This window comes from Dufourea novaeangliae, unplaced genomic scaffold, assembly GCF_001272555.1.
Source record: "Dufourea novaeangliae isolate 0120121106 unplaced genomic scaffold, ASM127255v1 scaffold118, whole genome shotgun sequence".
NCBI classification, from domain to species: Eukaryota; Metazoa; Arthropoda; class Insecta; order Hymenoptera; family Halictidae; genus Dufourea; species Dufourea novaeangliae.
In genome coordinates this window covers 789,537-808,833 of record NW_015374006.1, presented here as the reverse complement: position 1 = coordinate 808,833, position 19,297 = coordinate 789,537, and the positions used below count along the sequence as shown (strand labels likewise).

General features: G+C 30.9%; 3 protein-coding genes across 4 annotated transcripts; 1 reads left to right on the top strand and 2 right to left on the bottom strand.

Moving 5' to 3' along the window:
* Positions 1-416: 416 nt before the first annotated feature.
* LOC107188240 (cytoplasmic FMR1-interacting protein) lies at positions 417-7,112 on the bottom strand. The gene is made up of 19 exons (XM_015576502.1): positions 7,017-7,112; positions 6,600-6,827; positions 6,341-6,520; positions 6,086-6,267; positions 5,481-6,005; positions 5,187-5,391; positions 4,899-5,113; positions 4,684-4,814; positions 4,442-4,612; positions 4,170-4,252; positions 3,899-3,967; positions 3,190-3,263; positions 2,722-3,127; positions 2,441-2,640; positions 1,652-2,181; positions 1,488-1,582; positions 1,091-1,329; positions 856-1,003; positions 417-771 (listed from the first exon to the last, which is right to left on the bottom strand). Exons 2-19 carry the CDS (start codon positions 6,807-6,809, stop codon positions 556-558), a joined length of 3,879 nt encoding a protein of 1,292 aa, XP_015431988.1. The 5' UTR covers positions 6,810-6,827; positions 7,017-7,112; the 3' UTR covers positions 417-555.
* Positions 7,113-7,988: 876 nt separating this feature from the next.
* LOC107188269 (putative neutral sphingomyelinase) lies at positions 7,989-9,828 on the top strand. 2 transcript variants are annotated; one of them, XM_015576537.1, is made up of 6 exons: positions 7,989-8,210; positions 8,308-8,481; positions 8,620-8,803; positions 8,878-9,204; positions 9,285-9,390; positions 9,479-9,828. In XM_015576537.1, exons 1-6 carry the CDS (start codon positions 8,167-8,169, stop codon positions 9,823-9,825), a joined length of 1,182 nt encoding a protein of 393 aa, XP_015432023.1. In that variant the 5' UTR covers positions 7,989-8,166; the 3' UTR covers positions 9,826-9,828. The 2 variants fall into 2 exon arrangements, with proteins under 2 accessions (XP_015432023.1, XP_015432024.1); XM_015576538.1 differs by having other exon boundaries at positions 8,179-8,210; positions 8,286-8,481.
* Positions 9,829-10,611: 783 nt separating this feature from the next.
* Positions 10,612-18,287, bottom strand: LOC107188235 (rho GTPase-activating protein 26-like). The gene is made up of 20 exons (XM_015576496.1): positions 18,023-18,287; positions 17,451-17,608; positions 15,455-15,526; positions 15,283-15,384; positions 15,091-15,201; positions 14,890-14,994; positions 14,242-14,313; positions 13,999-14,065; positions 13,810-13,907; positions 13,638-13,732; positions 12,962-13,043; positions 12,797-12,899; positions 12,478-12,699; positions 12,181-12,286; positions 11,761-12,091; positions 11,399-11,588; positions 11,142-11,298; positions 11,001-11,057; positions 10,841-10,920; positions 10,612-10,703 (listed from the first exon to the last, which is right to left on the bottom strand). The coding sequence occupies exons 1-20, from the start codon at positions 18,180-18,182 to the stop codon at positions 10,612-10,614; spliced, it is 2,460 nt and encodes an 819-aa protein (XP_015431982.1). The 5' UTR covers positions 18,183-18,287.
* Between the last annotated feature and the right edge of the window lie 1,010 nt (positions 18,288-19,297).

The window sequence follows — 19,297 nt, the reverse complement described above, 5'->3', positions numbered from 1 at the left end:
AGATCTGAAATTTGATACAAAACTGGATCATCCTAATTTTAAAGACTTTCCTCGAGTCTTTGGGTAATAAATTCTTGTACAGGTATAAAGAAATAATTAATAATAAAAAATACTATTATACATTAACATCATACATGAATGTTCTTATCGATTAATTTCAAATATGTTAAATATTACCAGTATTTTTTTGTAGTAATACACCATGCACAAACAAGCAGAATATTCATCGTCATAAAAAGAAATGCGTTATGATTTCAAGTGCTCTGTAATTTCTTTCTACAAAAGCAAAAAAGGTCTGAGCGGTTTTAATAAAATATTTGGTGCGATAAATATTATTCAGTTAACGATACTTCGATATTAAATATACTGATAAGAAGATAGAATGCAATTTAATAAATGCTTAATATTTATTTTTAAAAAATCTTAAATAAATACTTAAAAACGTTCTTACATTACGACCGTTACGTTATTACTCGTGAATACGAGCTGTTTAAAAAGTGGTACTCAGCCTTAATTACGTTGTATTACAAATATGCATGCCTGTAATTTTTTACTTTACTGATGATTCATTTGACGTAAATATTCCGGCGTGTGATAGTGTTGCTGCTGTGCATGAGCGAGCGAGGGATGAATCGGAGGTGGAAAACATCGAACGTGTTCGACACTTGTCGCATCGCTATCTCCGCTTTTCAAGTACTTATTTAATACAGCGAAAATTTGCGAATTTAATACTTGGAATCTTCTAATTCTATCCACCATTCTTTTCAAATGCTATTTAACACAAACAAAAAAAGGGTAATTTATAATTTATATAGTAGAATATATTCAATTAAACACTTATACGTGGGTACTTACAATCCCTTTAACATTTTCGTCTTTTCCATCTACCCGTTGCACTCTCAAAATGTGATAACAGAAATCAAGAGCCTCGAATCGTCTTTGTTGACCAAGTAATACTATCATGGCGCATCCAGCCCAATGTAAACCTTCACCAAATAATTCCCTACAATCGGAGATAATATCGTGCAGTTTTATGTATTATTTTGGTAACGAATAACATTGTTATTTTATACACATTCGTGTTACTCACTCGACCGTAAATTCAGTTTCGCCGACGGGAATACAATATACAAATTGTAACGCACTCCATAGTCTATGGAACTCTGTGCACTCGTCAACGTTCATTACTCCGTTTGCTGGGGGAGGACCAACCCAAATAGGATCGTCCAAGAAACTACGTAATCTGCTAAGTACCACTTCAAATATCGACAAACCACAACAAAGCCGTTCTCGTGTTAGCAAGTCACCTTCCCTGGCTATCATTGCTTGCTGTAAAAACAATTGAAATTATTTTTAGAATATTATATAGAGTATCTCACGAGAAGCACAATGCGTTCCACTGGTCATGAAAGTGTCGAACTTTATTGAATTTTAAATCATCAGGTGTATTATGAATACATAAAAACCTCAATCCATTTATTACTTACCTTAGCTGTACCCAGCTTATCTACGTTCGGAACAATTTGTAAGGCTGCATATTTAGCTTCAAGTCGTTTCTGCTTGGTCTCCGGTTTTTCACCTTCTAGAATATCAATCATTGTAATATTTGCCGAACATCAAAATGTTATTTTTCGTACTTTGAATATCGTACCTTTACAATACGGTCTAGGCAATATATTTTGAAATGGTGCTGCGTGTAACAAGTCACAAACTTCCTCCTGCGATAAAGCTTGTTCCATTAAGAGACAAAACAAAATTGTGTTACCAAATTCTCGAAAGTTATGGAAAAGCTCAGTTTTTGCATCAGGATATTGTACAATATCGTTTAATTGAGCATGGTAGTAACCTAGAACACCTGGAGATCCATAGTCGTATCTAGGAAGTTTACAAACTTTCGGCATAGCTTCCATTAGGGTCTTCGTGAATTGATGTAAGCTTCCTTGAATTAAAGACTTCACGATCTTCAAAAGTTCTTCCATTACCACTGCAATCCCTTGATAACCAAGAAGTTTACACATTGTTCGGAAATGTTGCGGACCAACAAATCCAGAATACTGGCCGTATTGTGTGCTATATGCTAGATTCAACTGTTTACTTCCCCAAAGATAATGATGAGACATTTGCGGAGGTTTATCTCTATGTACGGGCTGTACGAATTGAAGACCTCGACATTTTACAAACCTGTTACATATACATTTGAATGTGAAGACATATATGCTTTTGTATTTCGCTACACACTCAATTGAGTCTCCCAGAAGCCAAATTGATCAAGTCCGTGCAGTGAAAACGTAACACAAAATAATGTAATTTTACATATTGTTCATTAAATACTACATTCTTAATAACAAATAAATAAATACTATATAGTACACCACGTAGAAATACTAAAGTGCAAACAATCACTTTGGTTTCCGAAAGACTCAATGAAGTACCAATATACCTGTTTGTTGCTGCATTGTAACAATAATTTGGTAAAAAGTCATAATTTAATTCCCAAAACACATGAAGTGTGATTCGACCATACGGAGCTAGAACGTTATGATTTGCTTCTCTAAACATTGCATCGTATTCGTCCAATGCAAGCCATTTGCTCAAAAGTTTATGAGTAAGACGATTCACTTGTAGAAGTCCTTCTAATTCCTGAAGTGCACAAAATATAAGTATATTTCTATTTTAAATTGGGCGTAAAACCAAATCAATAAATTAGATCATTTAACTCACCACAACTCCTGTAATATCACCGGATTCGAATTTACTAATTGCTAAATCCAACGACTTCTGCATGTCGGCGTTAATACGCTGTGTAATCAACTTATTCAAGTCGATACTTCTTCCCAATAATTGAACATGCCTTTGTTTCAATAATGTTTCGTATCTATTGGCACGAGGATATGGAAGTAAGTATGCTCCAAGAGCAACACACTCTACTCGAAATCTTTTATCTAACAATATACTTGCAGCCAATTGCTTGTAGTGTGCAAAAATTTGTTCACTGAGTTTGTAAACGAACTGATCGAAGCATAAATTTACTTCAGCTTCCACTTCATCATAAAGAAATTGTTTACGGAATATTGTCAGTGCGTACAATGCACTATCATTGTACAAGTCCAGTGGATATAAAACATACCTGGAAAGATAATTTTATGTATAACAATATAATATACACAATATTATATTAAGATTACTTACTCCATCATGGATGGTTCTTTGCTTCGTAGTATGTGATCAGTCAGTATCCATGGCATAGACATCTCGATAGGAAACTGAAACACGTATTAATATATTTTGAAGCTATCACGGAATAATAATTTGATCGCTAGTGCAATATTGTATGATATTCTACTAATTACAAACTCCAAATGCTAATAGAATAATTACAGAAACAGTTGTACGTTTGTAAAAATACAACATTATACACATATTAGGTGTTTGCTTCAAGAACACTACCCATTACATAAATATACATTGATTTCATCACTTAATGCATGCTACATGTAAAACAATAAACAGAAATCAAATTAATCATTGAATACACTATATATATATCAGATTTTCCTTGTTCAACTTTTATTGTGTTCATGTTATAAACGTGCAAATATTTCTTAATATTTTACTTTGCTTTTGAAAAGCTATCACAATAGACGAACACAATCATTTGTATAAACCATTAATAAAGATAAATTCTAATAACAACTAATATCATGATTTACAGTCATTTCTTTTTTAAATAACAGAGGTATGCAAAACAAAAAAATGAACTCCATGTATGTAAAATGCAGTTGACAATATACACAAATGCAGTAATAATGAAATCAGTAAACCATATCAATGGTTATATACTGCAGTAAATTATAAACATAAGTAACACTACTACAATCACTCGTGTCTATCAGAGTACCTGGATACGTTTCTCCATGGTGATCAAGTCGCTGCACTCTTCATTATGCTGGTGACGTACTTGGCATTTCTAGTCATGAAATCAAGCACACAAAATGCTATTTTGATAGTATTTTTCATATATATAATACAAGACGTAGAATACTTCTATGTTTATTAAAAAACAAATGAAAATGAAAGAAGGAACAACACCGACTAATGTTTTCCATTAAAAATGTTTACATGTTCTGAGCATAGGGCAGAAAATAAATTCTGAAGGAAATCTTAATTACCTGTATTTTACGGCCCATGGTCATTTCTAGATAAAACTCTCTGTACCATAATTGGGACAAATCGCAACAGTCTTGCAACGATTCTAAAAGGAGCATAGTATACTAGTAAGCTACTCTAATATAAAAAATTATAATTACGTTGCGAATGTTTATGTATTCGGATTGTGTGCAAATTTAGAAGAAATAAATTCCTATTTAATTTTAATTTTTAATCTTGAGTAATGCGAATTTGCATGAACATTCACTGTTTAACTATAATTAATTCTATTTACCGCTAAAGTTTAAAAGATAACTCCAATAAAAACTAGTTTTATGGAACTGATCAATTTGCACGAGGTACTGGCCATCAATATCTTTTCTCAGAGTACGTTTTCCACCACTCTTATCAGCAATTAGTGATTCTAACATAGTGCGGACCATGTAAAGCTGAGTTGAAGAAGGTCCTAAAAAAGCCATTCCTTAAGAAAATAAAAAATTTGTTACGTGGAAAATATAAATTGTTTTTCAATCTTACCAACATTTCTTCGTGGTACCTTAATACCAAATCCATTGTCAGGATCTTTCTTTCCTTTTAAAGCAGGGTCTCCTAAAGGCTCTACTCCAAAATGCCAATCTGCGCAAGTTTCTCTTACAGATACAATTATACTGAAAAAAATAACATGATTAACTGTTCGAACTTATTTATAAACAATTAGACTTGTAGAAATTGTATATCGTTATTGCACAAACCTTCTAATAAGATCTTTTTTATTTTTAATCGCCTTGCGCAATGGTTCTCGTAAAATAAGTTGCACAAAATCTTGTAATTCCGCATATATATTTCGACGTATTGCATCAATGAAAACTGTTTCTATACGCGCCATTAATACTTGCAATCCTTTAATCATTGCAATCACTTCTATTAAAGCGAATTTTTCTTCGTCTGTGTAATTATAACGTGTAGCCTACCAAAATGAAACATGTTAATATAGAGTACATTGTAAGTAGAATTTATGACAAATACGTAATGTATTTTACTCTTTCATATTCTTCTGCTTCCTGTGGGCACTCCTTATTCATATGATGATCAGTAGGATGAAGAAGCTTCCAACTATAAAGCTCGGTTACTACGCTTGTCCATTGAGAAAGTAACTGTAATCCGCGTAAAGCTAATTCAGCAGTTTCTCTATTTTCTGTATCACTACCACACTCTTTATAGGTTGTAGTTACTTCATTGCTATATCTATATCAAAGTTTGTAAAAATAATAGTTTGCTATGCATTTCTATATATTTTTGAATGCTTTACAGAAACTGTTAATATAAACTGTTACCTTGCTAATTCACTAATGTATTTCACATGATCTTCTCTAATCTGTGGAAGATGAACCATAAGATCTGCTTGTGGACTTATACTATTTGACGATGAAGATAATGGCCATCTTGATGCGTCAAAGTGTTTAGAACGTTTGATATAATTAAAAGGCGCAATTTGCATGTCGCCGAACAATGGTACCACTTCCAAATTTTTAAAAATTCTATCAATTCTATCTAATTTTAGTTTCTTTTTTTGATCTAGTTTATTGATATTGCACAATTCGCTGTCCATTAAGAATAGTCCGAAGCCCATGACTTTTACCAACATGTGCTTCTCATTTGGTGTCAAATACATTTTAGTCTCGAACATATGGACGCATATATTTACAACATCTGCTAACAATTCTTCGTATCCTGCAATTTTCTCCAAATTTTCTTTTACTGTATCACGAATCTTGTTTTGAGTAGCCAAGAACATTGACAAGTTTTGGGACTCCTGTAATGTCTGTGAGTCAGACATCACTTTAAGAAACTGAGCTGCTCTAAAATGAAAGATCAAAGTTACATAATACAATCATAACATAGTTTTTCTAACATAATGATTTAGAAGCACAACATTTACCTCCTATAGGTAGAGTAATCATTCTTCACACTAGATTTCATGTTCTTTAGCTCATCTAAAACTGCAAACATATTAATAAACTTCCCCAATGTAAGTAGATAAGCTTCAGAAACAAAGTCTTTTCTCTTTTCATGATGACACAAACGTTTTACTTCTGCAGAGAACCTTTCGATTGCTTTTCTCTAGAAAAAAAAATCAATTACATCATATATGTACAATGATATATAGAAGAAAAATAAGTACTTCAATACTTACTTGAAAATACATAAAATTAAGTAATTTATTTACTTCTGGTGCTAATACTTCTACTGTTTTTTCATAAATTTCTACTCTGTTTGGTTGTTCATTTGATTTTGGTTGAGGAATCGCACGAGAACAACATCTCCATGTGTATAACATCACAGCATGTTTCAAGCCTTCTTCTAATAACTCATTCTTCAAAATAAATATAATATTAATTTTCACTTATAGTATATAGTGTTTACTGCTATGTAAAATAATCGTTTAAATCTACCAAGCTTGCATGAACTGTAGCTTCTTCTATATATTTGGCAATTCCTGTAACGAAACCATTTCTATCTTCAAAATTAGTATCAAAATTAGCCTGATATACTACGGAACATGGTTGTGCTTCAATGCATGGTTGTTCATCGGGTAATGTAAATTCATCAAGCACATCAACATTGGACAAAGCATCACTCAATGTCACTTTATCAGTAGCCATTTCACTCTAGATGTAAACCTGCATAAAGAAACAATTATTTGTACACTGTTAACTGAAATAAAAAATCAAGACATTTTACGGATTCAGAAAAATCGTTTATTGATCAACACCTTCGTGAATGTAAGATTCTTTTGCGCATTAATGAGTAATCATGGGCGTTTAAAAATCACATGTAAAGGGTGTTATAAAATAATTGTTATTACTTACCTCCAAAGAGGTTACGATATCTAGTGACTTAAATGTACTAGTTACACCTTTCTATGGGAAAACAAAATAATTATCGAGTTCACGATATAATTAACACATTTTGACACAATTGTATCGAATTATGCCGTGAATCTACAGAATTGAAAATCTAACACTCGACCCTCCTACTGGAAACATAAGATGATTATTGATGATTATCCTATCAACAATACTCAAACCCCTCCATACAACAGTTCTATGTATATACATATATATGTTGTACCTAGTGCTGCAATTTAGCTTGCATGTATTCCGCATTCTGCTTGGTTCTCACGGCCTTCGCTAAATCAATGTTCTTTTACACTTAATCGTACTGTTTAATAGCAACTAAGCGACTAATTAAAAATATCGTTTTTCGTAGCTTTTGATAAAAAAATTAATAATTAGAGAATGCCAGTAATTTTAGGATAAGATTCTAATGAAGAAAAGAATATAATGACAGAAATAAAGTCTGTTCCTTGCGCCCAAATATGAATATTATCAATGGATATAATATCTATTTAGTTAAAAATTATTTACATTGGATTGTATTTTAACAAAAGGTTAAAAGTATGATACAAATAAATTCTCACTTTATCATGTGTCCTATAGTAACAGAAACTGTACACAATGCTTGACCATGAACGCACTACTATTTAAACCTTTAGTACAAAGAATAATTCAGAAGTCCAATTTCTTTAAAAAACTTTCATGACACTTTTATAATTTTGATCGAGTGAGTTAAAGTACAGCGGAATTAACAATAATTTCGGGTGTGAAAATCGTAACGGCAGTAACACTTGGAAAAAAACTTGGATTAATAAAAAATGTTATAGAGATAATGTTTATGGTATATGTGTAAATGATGAAACTTTGCAGTGTTTAACTCGAGAGTGTGTGGGTGTTGTGTATGGCGATGTAAGAGTGAACACTGTCAGCCGTGTAGACGTATGTGGACGGGTTGTAAAGAATGGGTGGAATCATACATATGTTTTGTTTATAAATATATAGTTTATATTATTGTAGAAGAGTATCTATTTAATAAAACCCATAATAAATAACAAAAAAGTTCATATCGGAGTTTTAAGACAAAAATATCTGTTGAGTGCTTGTGACTAAAAGCGTATGAAAGATGACAGACGAAATAACACTAAATATTTTAACGTTGAATTGCTGGTAAGTAGAGAATTATTTTGTAATAGTTTGTACTTCAATTTCATTGACATACTTTTTTATTTCTTTAAATTATAGCTTTACTTCTTATTCATTATAGGGGTATACCATATGTTTCAAAACACAGAGAAGCCCGTATGGAAGCAATTGCAGAGAAATTTTCAACCGAGAATTATGACATTATTTGCTTGCAAGAAGTATGGTCCATTAATGATTTTAAGATGATTAAAGCAAAGACACAAGAACTGCTACCTTATTCGCATTATTTTTATAGGTAATTGTTCTTAAGAGCACTATGTTTAAGTAACATAATACTAAGTAATTTAAGATGAGATATTCATATAATACATTTGATATTAACTTGCAATGTAAATTATATTTATATTGAAACTTGTTTAATGTATACTTTTAGTGGTGTTCTTGGATCAGGGATTTGTGTCTTGTCACGTTATCCTATTCTAGATGTAGTATTTCATAAATGGCCTTTAAATGGTTATGTGCACAAAATACATCACGGAGATTGGTTTGGTGGAAAAGGTGTTGGACTTTGTAGACTTAAAGTTCAGGGTTTGAATGTTAATGTTTACATTGCACATGTAAGCTTGATCATTGAGACTTTTAATATTATGCATACTTCTTGGAAATGTATTTAATATGTTTAATATTTTAGCTGCATGCAGAATACAGTAGACATAATGATGAGTATTTAGCGCATAGAGTTCTACAAGCATTTGATACTGCCCAATTTATTAGAATGACTTCTGGCAGTGCTGATTCTGCAATATTAGGAGGTGATCTCAACGCAGAGCCACAAGATTTAGCCTATAAAATCATGTGTGGTGTTGCTGGTTTAGCTGATGCTTGCTCAAACAGTTTAAGTAATTTAGGGACCAATGAGTGTGCCAATAACAGTTACACAAGTTCCAAATTGGCGAGTACATTCCCTGCAGGCAAACGTATAGATCACATTTTATACTTGCATTCGAAGCTTTATAAAGTATGTTAAATGATTTTCATTACTTTCAGTTGTTTATTGTATACCGTGCAAGTTCATTAACTCTACAATTATGTTTGCAGATCGAGGTGACAGATTTTCATCATCCTTTTCCAGAACGTGTACCTTACAAACAATTTAGTTATTCTGATCATGAAGCTATTATGGCTACATTGAAATTTAGCCCTGGTAAATTTTATGATGGTGATGTATTGTACAGATTTACATTGAATTGTTATAGCGTACAAGCGTTTAATGTTTATAAATATTTTTACAGGTCAGTCCCAGCCAGTGAATCCAGATGTTAGAGATTCGTTGAAAGAGGCTATAAATATATGCGAAACATCATTGAAAACTGTTCACCGACAACGTATTTGGTATTTAATATTAACTTGTATTTTAGGAGTACCACTAATTTGGTCTATGGGATTGGATTATTCCGTTGCATCTGTGGGTGTTACCATTGGGCTCAATATACTACGCATCTTTTTAACTGCGACAGTGTGTTATACTCTCTTCATGGGCACTATATGGAATAGTATAGAAAAAAATGCTTTGAAAGCGGGGTGTTTAGGAATGGAAATTCATTTGACAAATTTGAACAATAACTTATTTAAAAATTGAAAGTATGTACACCCCGTATGTACATAATTAACTCAACATTTTGACCTCCCTCTTAAGCTATTCCTAAACTGTTCAGTCAAAAATATCAAACGATATTCTTATTAATAACATAGGTATATATTTTCTTATACAATGAATCTTAGCATTTTTATACATTAAAATTTCCATTATCATATCACTATAGGACAATAATCAAGCTGTATTTAAAAAAATATTAAGCGTACACATCTTATAATTGTAGTATGCATAAATATTTGTTTCTATGTGATTTATTGCATTTACTTCTTCTTAATTTCAATATGCTTTATTCTTTATCATAAATTATCAAGCCAAATAGAACAATACCTTAAATTTTGAAACACTTTTTAAAATAATTTTTCAACCACTACTTCACGTAAATTATAAATTTAATCAAATTTGGACGTTGCCCGAATAAATTCTCCTTCTGGCTATTATTCAAATATTAGCCGAGAAGCGGCTATTTTCAATAAATTTAGTCTATGTGTGTATGTATATATATATATATAAATTTTCTACAATTGATTATATACAATATAGACCTTCTTGAGCAAAGAGGCTCCTAATAAATAAAAGGTGTATATACGAATGTATATATAATTGACTATGTAAATTGTACCCAAAGGAATTTAAATAGAAAAACATTGCGCTTCACGTATGACATCGTAGCATTCATGAATACATTATTCAGTAGGCAATAGTACTAAAAAAAAAACTACAATTATGGAATGTAAAAAACAATGTAGGCACTCTTTGGTTTCTCCAAATTCAAGGTAATTGTTCAACATAATTCTTTGGGACCAGTCCTGTCTTGCCGTTTAGTGTACCCTCTAACCATCCTGGTTCCAAAGAGGCCTTTACTGTAATCGAAAATTAATTTCAGTATTTTAATTAAAGTATAATTACCAAATTGTATATGTAATTGATGCGTTTATAGTACATAAGAATGTAGTTAGAATTTTACAATTAAAATTCTATCTTATATCATGTTTCATACCATTTGTAATAATTTGATTTGGTTCAAATGATAATTCGCCATCGTTTTCTGCCAAACAGGCATATAAAGTACGGACTCTCCTAAAAAAAAAAAATGATTACGAAATTTTGTTGCCCAAAAACATCACGATGTAAAAAGCGACAGAAGTATATGTATTTACCAAATACCAGGTACTTGTCCAGGGCTCGAACGTCCACTACTAGGTGATGTATTAACTCTATTGGAAAATCATAGATATATGAAAGATGTAACGAAATATGTAGGTACAATTCATTTTAATGCGGACAAAAAAAAAACTTACACAGATACCGATGGATTATTTCGTTGAGCGTAGCTTGATGGATAATGTACAGACATCATAGAACCACGTTTTTGTTTCACCGGTAAATCGGATGAGAATGAATGTGGGTCAGACGCAATTGACTCGCTTGAACTGCTCGTGTTGCCGCTCGTTAGTACTGAATATGTATATGTAAATACAAAATATTAAAAATTACACAAAATAAATATACATCAGAAAAAGGAACAAATACAACATTTCTACAATAAGAAACTAACCTTTATCTGCAGAATGGTACATAAGATTTGCGTTAGTTAGTTTCACGCGTCCACTTCGGCTGTCCAAATACGTTTGCATTCTGTGACCTGTGTGTTCTGTTTCCTCATAGTCGCCATTTTTACGGTCGTCGACAGAGGACGATTTTGTAACAGCTGCTAACGGACCATCGTAGTAAGATCTTGTGACAAGCTATGAAAATTCGTTTCCATTATGGTATCGAAATTATCGGCTCGTAAATCACACAGTGTGTCCCAAGATAAGTTTTACCGCCACTCTTTTCGTAACGTCAACAGTTTAGACGCCATTTTGAATTTTCCACTTATCTTGAAACACTGTATATGAAACAAATAAATATGATTACATGTCCATGTGGCGAAGATATATTAGTGTGCATTGGGTATCTCAAGAAGGGAGTGCCATTTCCAGACGACGTTGACCCATCCTCTACATTGACACGTTGCGATTTAGAGGGAGCGGTATTTTGTGTGATCTGCGTTGAGCGTATTGTATCTTGCGGTGGGCCAGCAATTATTCTTTCGCAATTCTCAATTAACATTTCAACTACGATATTATAGAACTTAATGTCCATAATAGAGGCTACCGTTTCTTCTTCTGGTCTTAACAAAGACGGACCAAAGCATACGGCCAAGTTACCAACTGTCATTAAATTTTTATCACTCTTCTTTGCAACACTGAAACAATAGTGTGGTTACTCGAATGTAATTGATATATGTGAATTTCAATGCTTGAATATTTAAAGTATATCGAATGTAATCGTTACCTGCACAGGTGTCTGATGAGAAGAATCAACATATTGAAATTTGCTTTCGGCAGTCGGTAGACAAGATTGTGAATATCACTTACACGCGCTTCTTTTATTTCTTGTTCTGTTAAACAGAACAATAATATTAACGATACTATATTAACATATTGTAGTTGTATATATAAATAAAATCAAGATTCAAGAATAAATAACTTTATATACAATATTTACTCACTATAGTTAATAGAATAGAAGTAACAGTCTTAATTTGAGGATTTTAAATAAAACAATATTGTAGAGAATACCTATACGCACTCGCAGCTGAAATGAAACTATTATAGTATCGAAAGGTCATTAATGGTTCAGATAATGTCCTCAGATAAGTTTTCAGTGCACTAGTAATAGTTTTACTTTCCCATTCGAAACGATCATCCATATTAAACTTTTCTAATTTCCTTCTATCTAAACCCATTGCCAAAAGCTTATTTACTTTGGATGCAACACCAACTACTCTGTATAGACCTTGTTCTTCAAGACCTAAGAAAATAATAAACATATATTATAACAGAATTATTCTATGAAGTAATAAATATTTAAAAAATTTCCTTTAAATATTTATGTAATATATGCAAACCTCTATCTTCAAGTGCTGCAATACATTTTGACACAAACACGAAACCTGTTTCGTCTAAAATATTTTCTTCAGATTTTGTTGCAGCACCTACTACAGGGTAATTCTGTAAACGAAAAATATATTATTTGTAATCTGTTTTCAAACTCACAAAAATAAAATACCTACTGGCTCTTTACCATCCATAGCATCTAACCATAATATCCTGTCTTCCTCGGAAAGTGCTTGGAATGTATATACAACATTTGGTCTGAAAAAATTGAAAGTATTGTAAAAAAATAATCAATAAAGATTTAATGTGTCCACAATTTTTCTCAAAAATGACTAATATGAATGATAAAATCTCTTTAAATCACATTACCATATTTTCGATATTATTTCGATTGTTTTAACACGGATAATCTACACAAACGGTTTTGTACTAACAATATAAGACGTGTATTATTCATTATTATACCTACATTCAAATTTAAAAAGAAAAAGTTGATCTGATATTTATTTAGATCACTGATTAATCTGTATATTTATAATTATTTCTGATGCAATTCAAAAGCGAATTTAAAAAAAAAAGGTAAAAATACAAACTTTTCAGGAGGAGGAAAAATGGTTTTATTTTATTTATGATCTTGAGTCTCTAAAGATATGGAAAAATGGCTGAAAGTAGGTCATCTATCACCTACCTTATATTCCCAAGAATGCAAAACGTATCAAACTTTGAAGAATAGACATTCAAACATAAAACATAGTATCTGGTTAGATAAATTATTTCAACTGTCGTGTTCCAGATTTTACTATTAAAAATATACGCGATAGTTATACGACAAAGTATCATAACTTTACTTACTTATCAATTGTAGTGATGTCAAAACAGAACCGTTTCTCAATTGTATCCGACGAACGACGTACACAAGACGCCAATGTCAAAATTTCTTTACTACTCTGTTAAAATACAATTAAAATGAATTATTTGACATATAAAAACAAAACAAGTTTTAAACATTATATGTTTCACTTACAAACTTTCCTGTTAGCTGATTATAAGGTATCATCGTGAATTCCTTTTTATCTTTCTGATATGTACAATATTGCTTTGTCCATGTTGTACCAAATGCTTCTGTAAAATTAAACAATGTTTATATTAGACAAGACAAAACATCGATGAAGCTCATTGTAAACATCAATTTGAACAATGTATTTATACTTACTTTTCTCCATTAGAAATAAATATCCTTCTCGCGTGTAAAGTTTATTGACACCAGTTTCCACTGCGGACTACAAAAACGTTCTTAAAATTAACACATGTACTACTAATCTTATGGTATCATAGATTAATGAGACTTTTGTACAGTTTAATATTGCGCAGAAATTATTACAGTGTAAACATTTTGCATACTCCAATTATGAAGTTTCATTTAATAACTAAATAGCGATAGAAACGTATTACATACCTTTTTCATATCCTTCATTTTATTCATAAGCGATTCTGTTTTATCCCGGGTAGCAAGGAAATTTTCTCTAGTCTTGTAAAACACACGCACACACATAAAATTGAGAATTAGTAAGCTATTTATCATGCTGTTATCCTAATTGTATTTGCACCACACAATACTTTAGTAATAAGTTATGCCTAAATACTTCTACGAGTAGTTGAACATTAACAATCAATTTGATTATAAGAACTTTAAAATTACTAACATATAATATACTTTCAAATGCCACACAAAACTGTATAAATACCCAAGTTATATATTCCCCAAACGATTCTAAATATTCGGGGCATGTTGAGTCACATTCGTATGATATAAATAATACATACTTCAATTTTTTGTTATAATTACAGTAAATATTACCTTAGCGCTAAAGAATGCTACAAATCGTTCATCGAACAAAATTGTTAGAAATTAGAATGTGAAACAACACTGCAAAATATATGTAATATATATTTTGGTAAATCAGTGTTACGATGCACAAAGCAATTTCTTTGTCACTTGGATAATGCTACTGTAAGTAATAAGTTTTAGAATCGTGCCTCTGTAATACTAATGCTCCTTTCATGTATTTATAAGCAACAACCTATTGAAGTAAGAAATACTAACCTTTTGTATTTTCAATTGCAGTTCAGTCATGTAAGGCTTAAAATCCTTTGCAACTTCATGACCTTGATGATAAAAAGTCAACCAACCAAACATGAAACCTAACAACTAAAAAAAAAAGCAAATTTGGTACCAAATACTTTTCATATTCCAAAACATACAATAATTTATATTAAGAATAGTTTTTGTAGATAAAAAACTTACAGTTTCCACAAATTCAAACTTCTTTCGCTCTTGTACTTCTTGAAGTAAGAACACATATTCTAAACTAGCTTGACAAAAATGTCTTTCGGCCATTTCCAATGTTGCATCGGCCTAAGCATAACATATTTTATAGTAACTCAACCTGAACAACGTACATAAACTACTTTTGTTTTATTTAAGAAACATTTGTACCTCTTGAAGAACATTGTCTTGTTTTTTAGTAGACAGATTTAGGTATCGTTCTTGGCTTTGACAAAATTTAATGGTTTGTTTCTCAAACTTCTTTTTACCGTCCTGTAAACATATTAGTTTTACAGATTGTTTTACAAGCTAACAAATATACATAGAAACATTTTTAAATTACCTTAACACCTCCAATATGTTCTTTTCTAAAATTTTCCAAGGGCAGTATAATTTGATCATAAGCACGTTCAAGCTACAAGTAAATTTTTTCAAAGTTAAAAGACATCTTTATATATAGTTATTTTTAGATCTATGGAATTTCTAAACAATGATTCGTCCTTAAACGTTAAAGTAAGTACATACAAATCAAAATTATATGTATGAATGTGCTACACATATCATACAATAGATGGAGATGATAATGAAAAACTATTGAAAGAGTAATTTAAATTACTAGACAATTATATACAACGAATGAGTATTTTCTACTATTCTAATCTAAGATGATCATAACATCTCTTAAAATAAAGTAACACTTTGCACAAGTGTTCAAATTTTAAATGTTTTAATAATGAAACAAAAAACACTTAATAGAATCTATTCTAATTTCTATGAATTTTGTTTTTATACAAAATAAAATAAATATAAGGAAAATGTATGATAATTCAAGTATTCATTTATGAATCTGTAATTGACTTGTTCTTGAACTTTTATAACAGCTACTTCTGTTTTCTTGATACTTAAAAAGAAATGAAAAATACAGGCTGTCCCAGGACAGGTGGTACAACCAAGGCACAGGGTCATTCCACATGTACAATTAAGTTAAAAATACACAATATATTTTTTTCATCTGAGGTTTCGTTTCTGAGATAATCAAATTTGAAAATCTGCTGAATACATGTGCAGTTGGATAGGACTTGGTTATCATGTCTGTTCATTACATTCTGTCTGTACTTATTGTCAGGACTAATACACGTATACTCAATGAAACTTTCAAGTCATTTTTCTCGAAAATGAAACCTCGTATGGAAAAAATTTATTCTACAATTTCAGCTTATTCTGGCATGAGGAATCCCCCGTTTGCTTTTGCACCAAGAATTTTTCTGCACCCGGTCGATCCTTATAAACATCATAAATTAACTTACTATATTCTAAATTTCTTGTAATATTAAATATCAAAACAGAAATTAGAAGATTATTGGCATTACTAAAATTCATTCCTTGCTTGTAAATGAAGGTAATTGTATGTATGTGACCTATGTCCACACACATGCACCAATATTGCTATGATAAAACAAGCAGAACAGCAGTCTTCATTTAATTATTTGGAAAAAAAAACTCATTTCACATAACACATACTCAAACATGTAGCTTACCCAGAGTATCATAGATGAGTATGTTATTTGTTATTAAAAGTATGTTATTATTATGAAAATTGTACTAACAAAGTCTAACCAGTTTTTAGTTTTGTATGCATTACACTTTATGGAAGAAGTTTCCTCTAATGTGTAACAACTACATGCAATGATTTAGTATTCCAAGTTTTATTTTAGTAGTTAAAAAAAATATATTAAAGAGAAATCTGAAGACTTTTATGCAGTTTACAAATCAGAAGTATTTGTGTGCATTCATAAATGTGAGAAAATATGTACACTATGATTATTTGCTATGGTTGATTCAAAGTATATGTAGCATAGTTTAAATCCAAAAGCAAAATAGTGCAACGAACTTTGTTTGAGAAAATATGACTCAAGAAATATACCATTAAATAACCAGGTAGAGCTCCTTCTATAAAAACAAAGTTTTTATAATCATATTTTTATAATAACAAAAGGAAGCAGTTGCAATGTTCCATTAAACAATTTCAAATAATAACTTTTAATTTGAAATAGAAAAAATATTTCAGTTTCATGTATAATATAATAGATTGTATATAAGTATGATGGTTAACGTGACTACTTAAAATGTAGCCTTTATTTTTAACAATAGACGACTTTTTCTTCAGATCTTTTACATATCATTTAAAACAATAAATACATTTTAGTCGATCATATTAATAAAGCATCGTATTTAAGAAATTCTAGAATTCTCAGATGTTCTAAATTAAATGATTATTTTAGAATTTTCTATAAGGACTGTACAACTATTCACAGTTATGTACTAAAAACATAGCATACCATGCGATCCCTTTCATCCTCTATTGATGCAATAAGTTTACCAAATTCCTTTAGGCTTTGAGATATATGAGTTTCATCTTCAGTTTGAGTTTCTCCAATGCATTCAAAACTAAAGTTCTGCAATGTTTTGGAAAATGCTCTCTGGGCTCTGGACAAATCTAAAAATAAGTGTTTCTTCTGTAGTTAAGAATATACTGTTACAGAAAAATTATTTTTAATTAACAGTATTTTCTTATCAATCAGACAAGTATATATAAAAAAATTCAAAGTGAAAGGCAAGATTCTGCTTGTATCACAATTATATAAAATAAATATTACTTTTTACGACAATATTTATTTATAAAATTTACATATTGTACAGTAACAAATGTAACAATTGATAGACGCGTCTGTCGCGGATTAATAACATAAAATAAATTAACACGTGTAAAGCTCTATGTTTTTAATAAAAAGGAGGTTAGTGACAGTAACGCAGTTAACTGAAGATTGTTAGGTATTGTAATGTTGCAAAGTGAGACATGATTTGACGTGAAAAAAATTATTGAGGTATATACAAAAAATAATAAACTTACTTTTGGCAGCTAGCAAAAGATCTTTGACCTCTTTGATGAGCCGTTTAATCTGTTGGCTGGTCTTCTCCAATTCACGTTCATGATAATGAAGATTCTCTCGAAAATAGGGACTATCGGTTAAGCAATCCGTAAACTCTAATGGTTTGAGGCCAACACCCATTATTCTTGATTGTGTATTAAAGTTCGAAAGTCATTAATAAGTCAACAACAACAGAACGAAGGAGTCAACACTTAAATAACAAAGTATTACAAATATACGACTGTTTAATAAGGACAGAGAGTCTTATCGCGATGTATGCATCGAAACACTTAGTGGCGCGAATGTTCTTGACGAAAACAACAAGATCGGCCCTCGACTTTTCTCCTGTTTATTGCTAGTCATGAACAAAGATACATTTTGTGAATCTTCGTTAAAGCTAATGTAAATCACTAGCACGATTGTATACTTAGACTGGCAGTTTTGCGATGTCGATTAAAGATCACGTACCCTCTTAAGTCAAATGTATAAACTACATTTAAAATGGCGGGATATTCGATTTACTTTACAGTGAGGCTAATATTTCATTAGTAGACCGCGGATTTCATACATTTATTTTACATTCAAATGTGTGAAACACAATGAACTAGGAGCCTTATCCAGGATTAATACAAGTTTCACGATTCGTTGACCTAGAACCTCCAACTGATGAAACACATTTTTCCGACAGTCCAATAATTAAGCCACGAATGTTTATGCAAATTAACATTTTTATTTCTCTATTAAACAGAACTTTATTTCCCTCAGTCAGAATCTTTTTAGGTAAAAAATAAAATAGATACCCTGTGAGAGTTTACTAACATTTTTATTTGTACTTTAGCTGTGCATGTATCAATTTATTATTAATTGATATCATTATTTTATTCTGTTTCACAGGTGTGGAGATATTACAAATGTATACTCATGCAACTTTATATTTTTATTAGACTAAAAACAATATATGAGCTTTTCATTGTTTGGGATTAAAATTTTTTTGGGATTAAAATCCGAGAACTGTTAATCATAATGTATGCTAAATTACAGTTACACATCATTTGAATAAGCAGTTGAATAAGGACTCATTTGAATAAATTATTTGGCATGCCATTGTCAAATTACATTATCAAATTATATACTTTTACACATAACAGTAATTATATATTCAGACAGGATACAAGGTTAACTAATTTTCATTATCAATTCGTTTAATATATAACCAATATGTACAAAGTAAAAGTAGGTGTTAAATACAGTGAGCG

Excerpts from the sequence above, each read along its gene's own strand:
- LOC107188240 (XM_015576502.1), bottom strand. The coding sequence starts at position 6,809 with ATGGCTACTGATAAAGTGACATTGAGTGATGCTTTGTCCAATGTTGAT. Across the intron at positions 2,641-2,721 it reads GTGATATTACAGGAGTTGTG|GAATTAGAAGGACTTCTACA; the intron begins GTGAGTTAAATG and ends TGTGCACTTCAG. Across the intron at positions 1,004-1,090 it reads GAAACTGAATTTACGGTCGA|GGAATTATTTGGTGAAGGTT; the intron begins GTGAGTAACACG and ends CTCCGATTGTAG.
- LOC107188269 (XM_015576537.1), top strand. The coding sequence starts at position 8,167 with ATGACAGACGAAATAACACTAAATATTTTAACGTTGAATTGCTG. Across the intron at positions 8,211-8,307 it reads ATTTTAACGTTGAATTGCTG|GGGTATACCATATGTTTCAA; the intron begins GTAAGTAGAGAA and ends TATTCATTATAG. Across the intron at positions 8,482-8,619 it reads TATTCGCATTATTTTTATAG|TGGTGTTCTTGGATCAGGGA; the intron begins GTAATTGTTCTT and ends GTATACTTTTAG.
- LOC107188235 (XM_015576496.1), bottom strand. The coding sequence starts at position 18,182 with ATGGGTGTTGGCCTCAAACCATTAGAGTTTACGGATTGCTTAACCGAT. Across the intron at positions 14,314-14,889 it reads TGCAATTGAAAATACAAAAG|ACTAGAGAAAATTTCCTTGC; the intron begins GTTAGTATTTCT and ends GTGTTTTACAAG. Across the intron at positions 10,704-10,840 it reads AAATCAAATTATTACAAATG|TAAAGGCCTCTTTGGAACCA; the intron begins GTATGAAACATG and ends TTTCGATTACAG.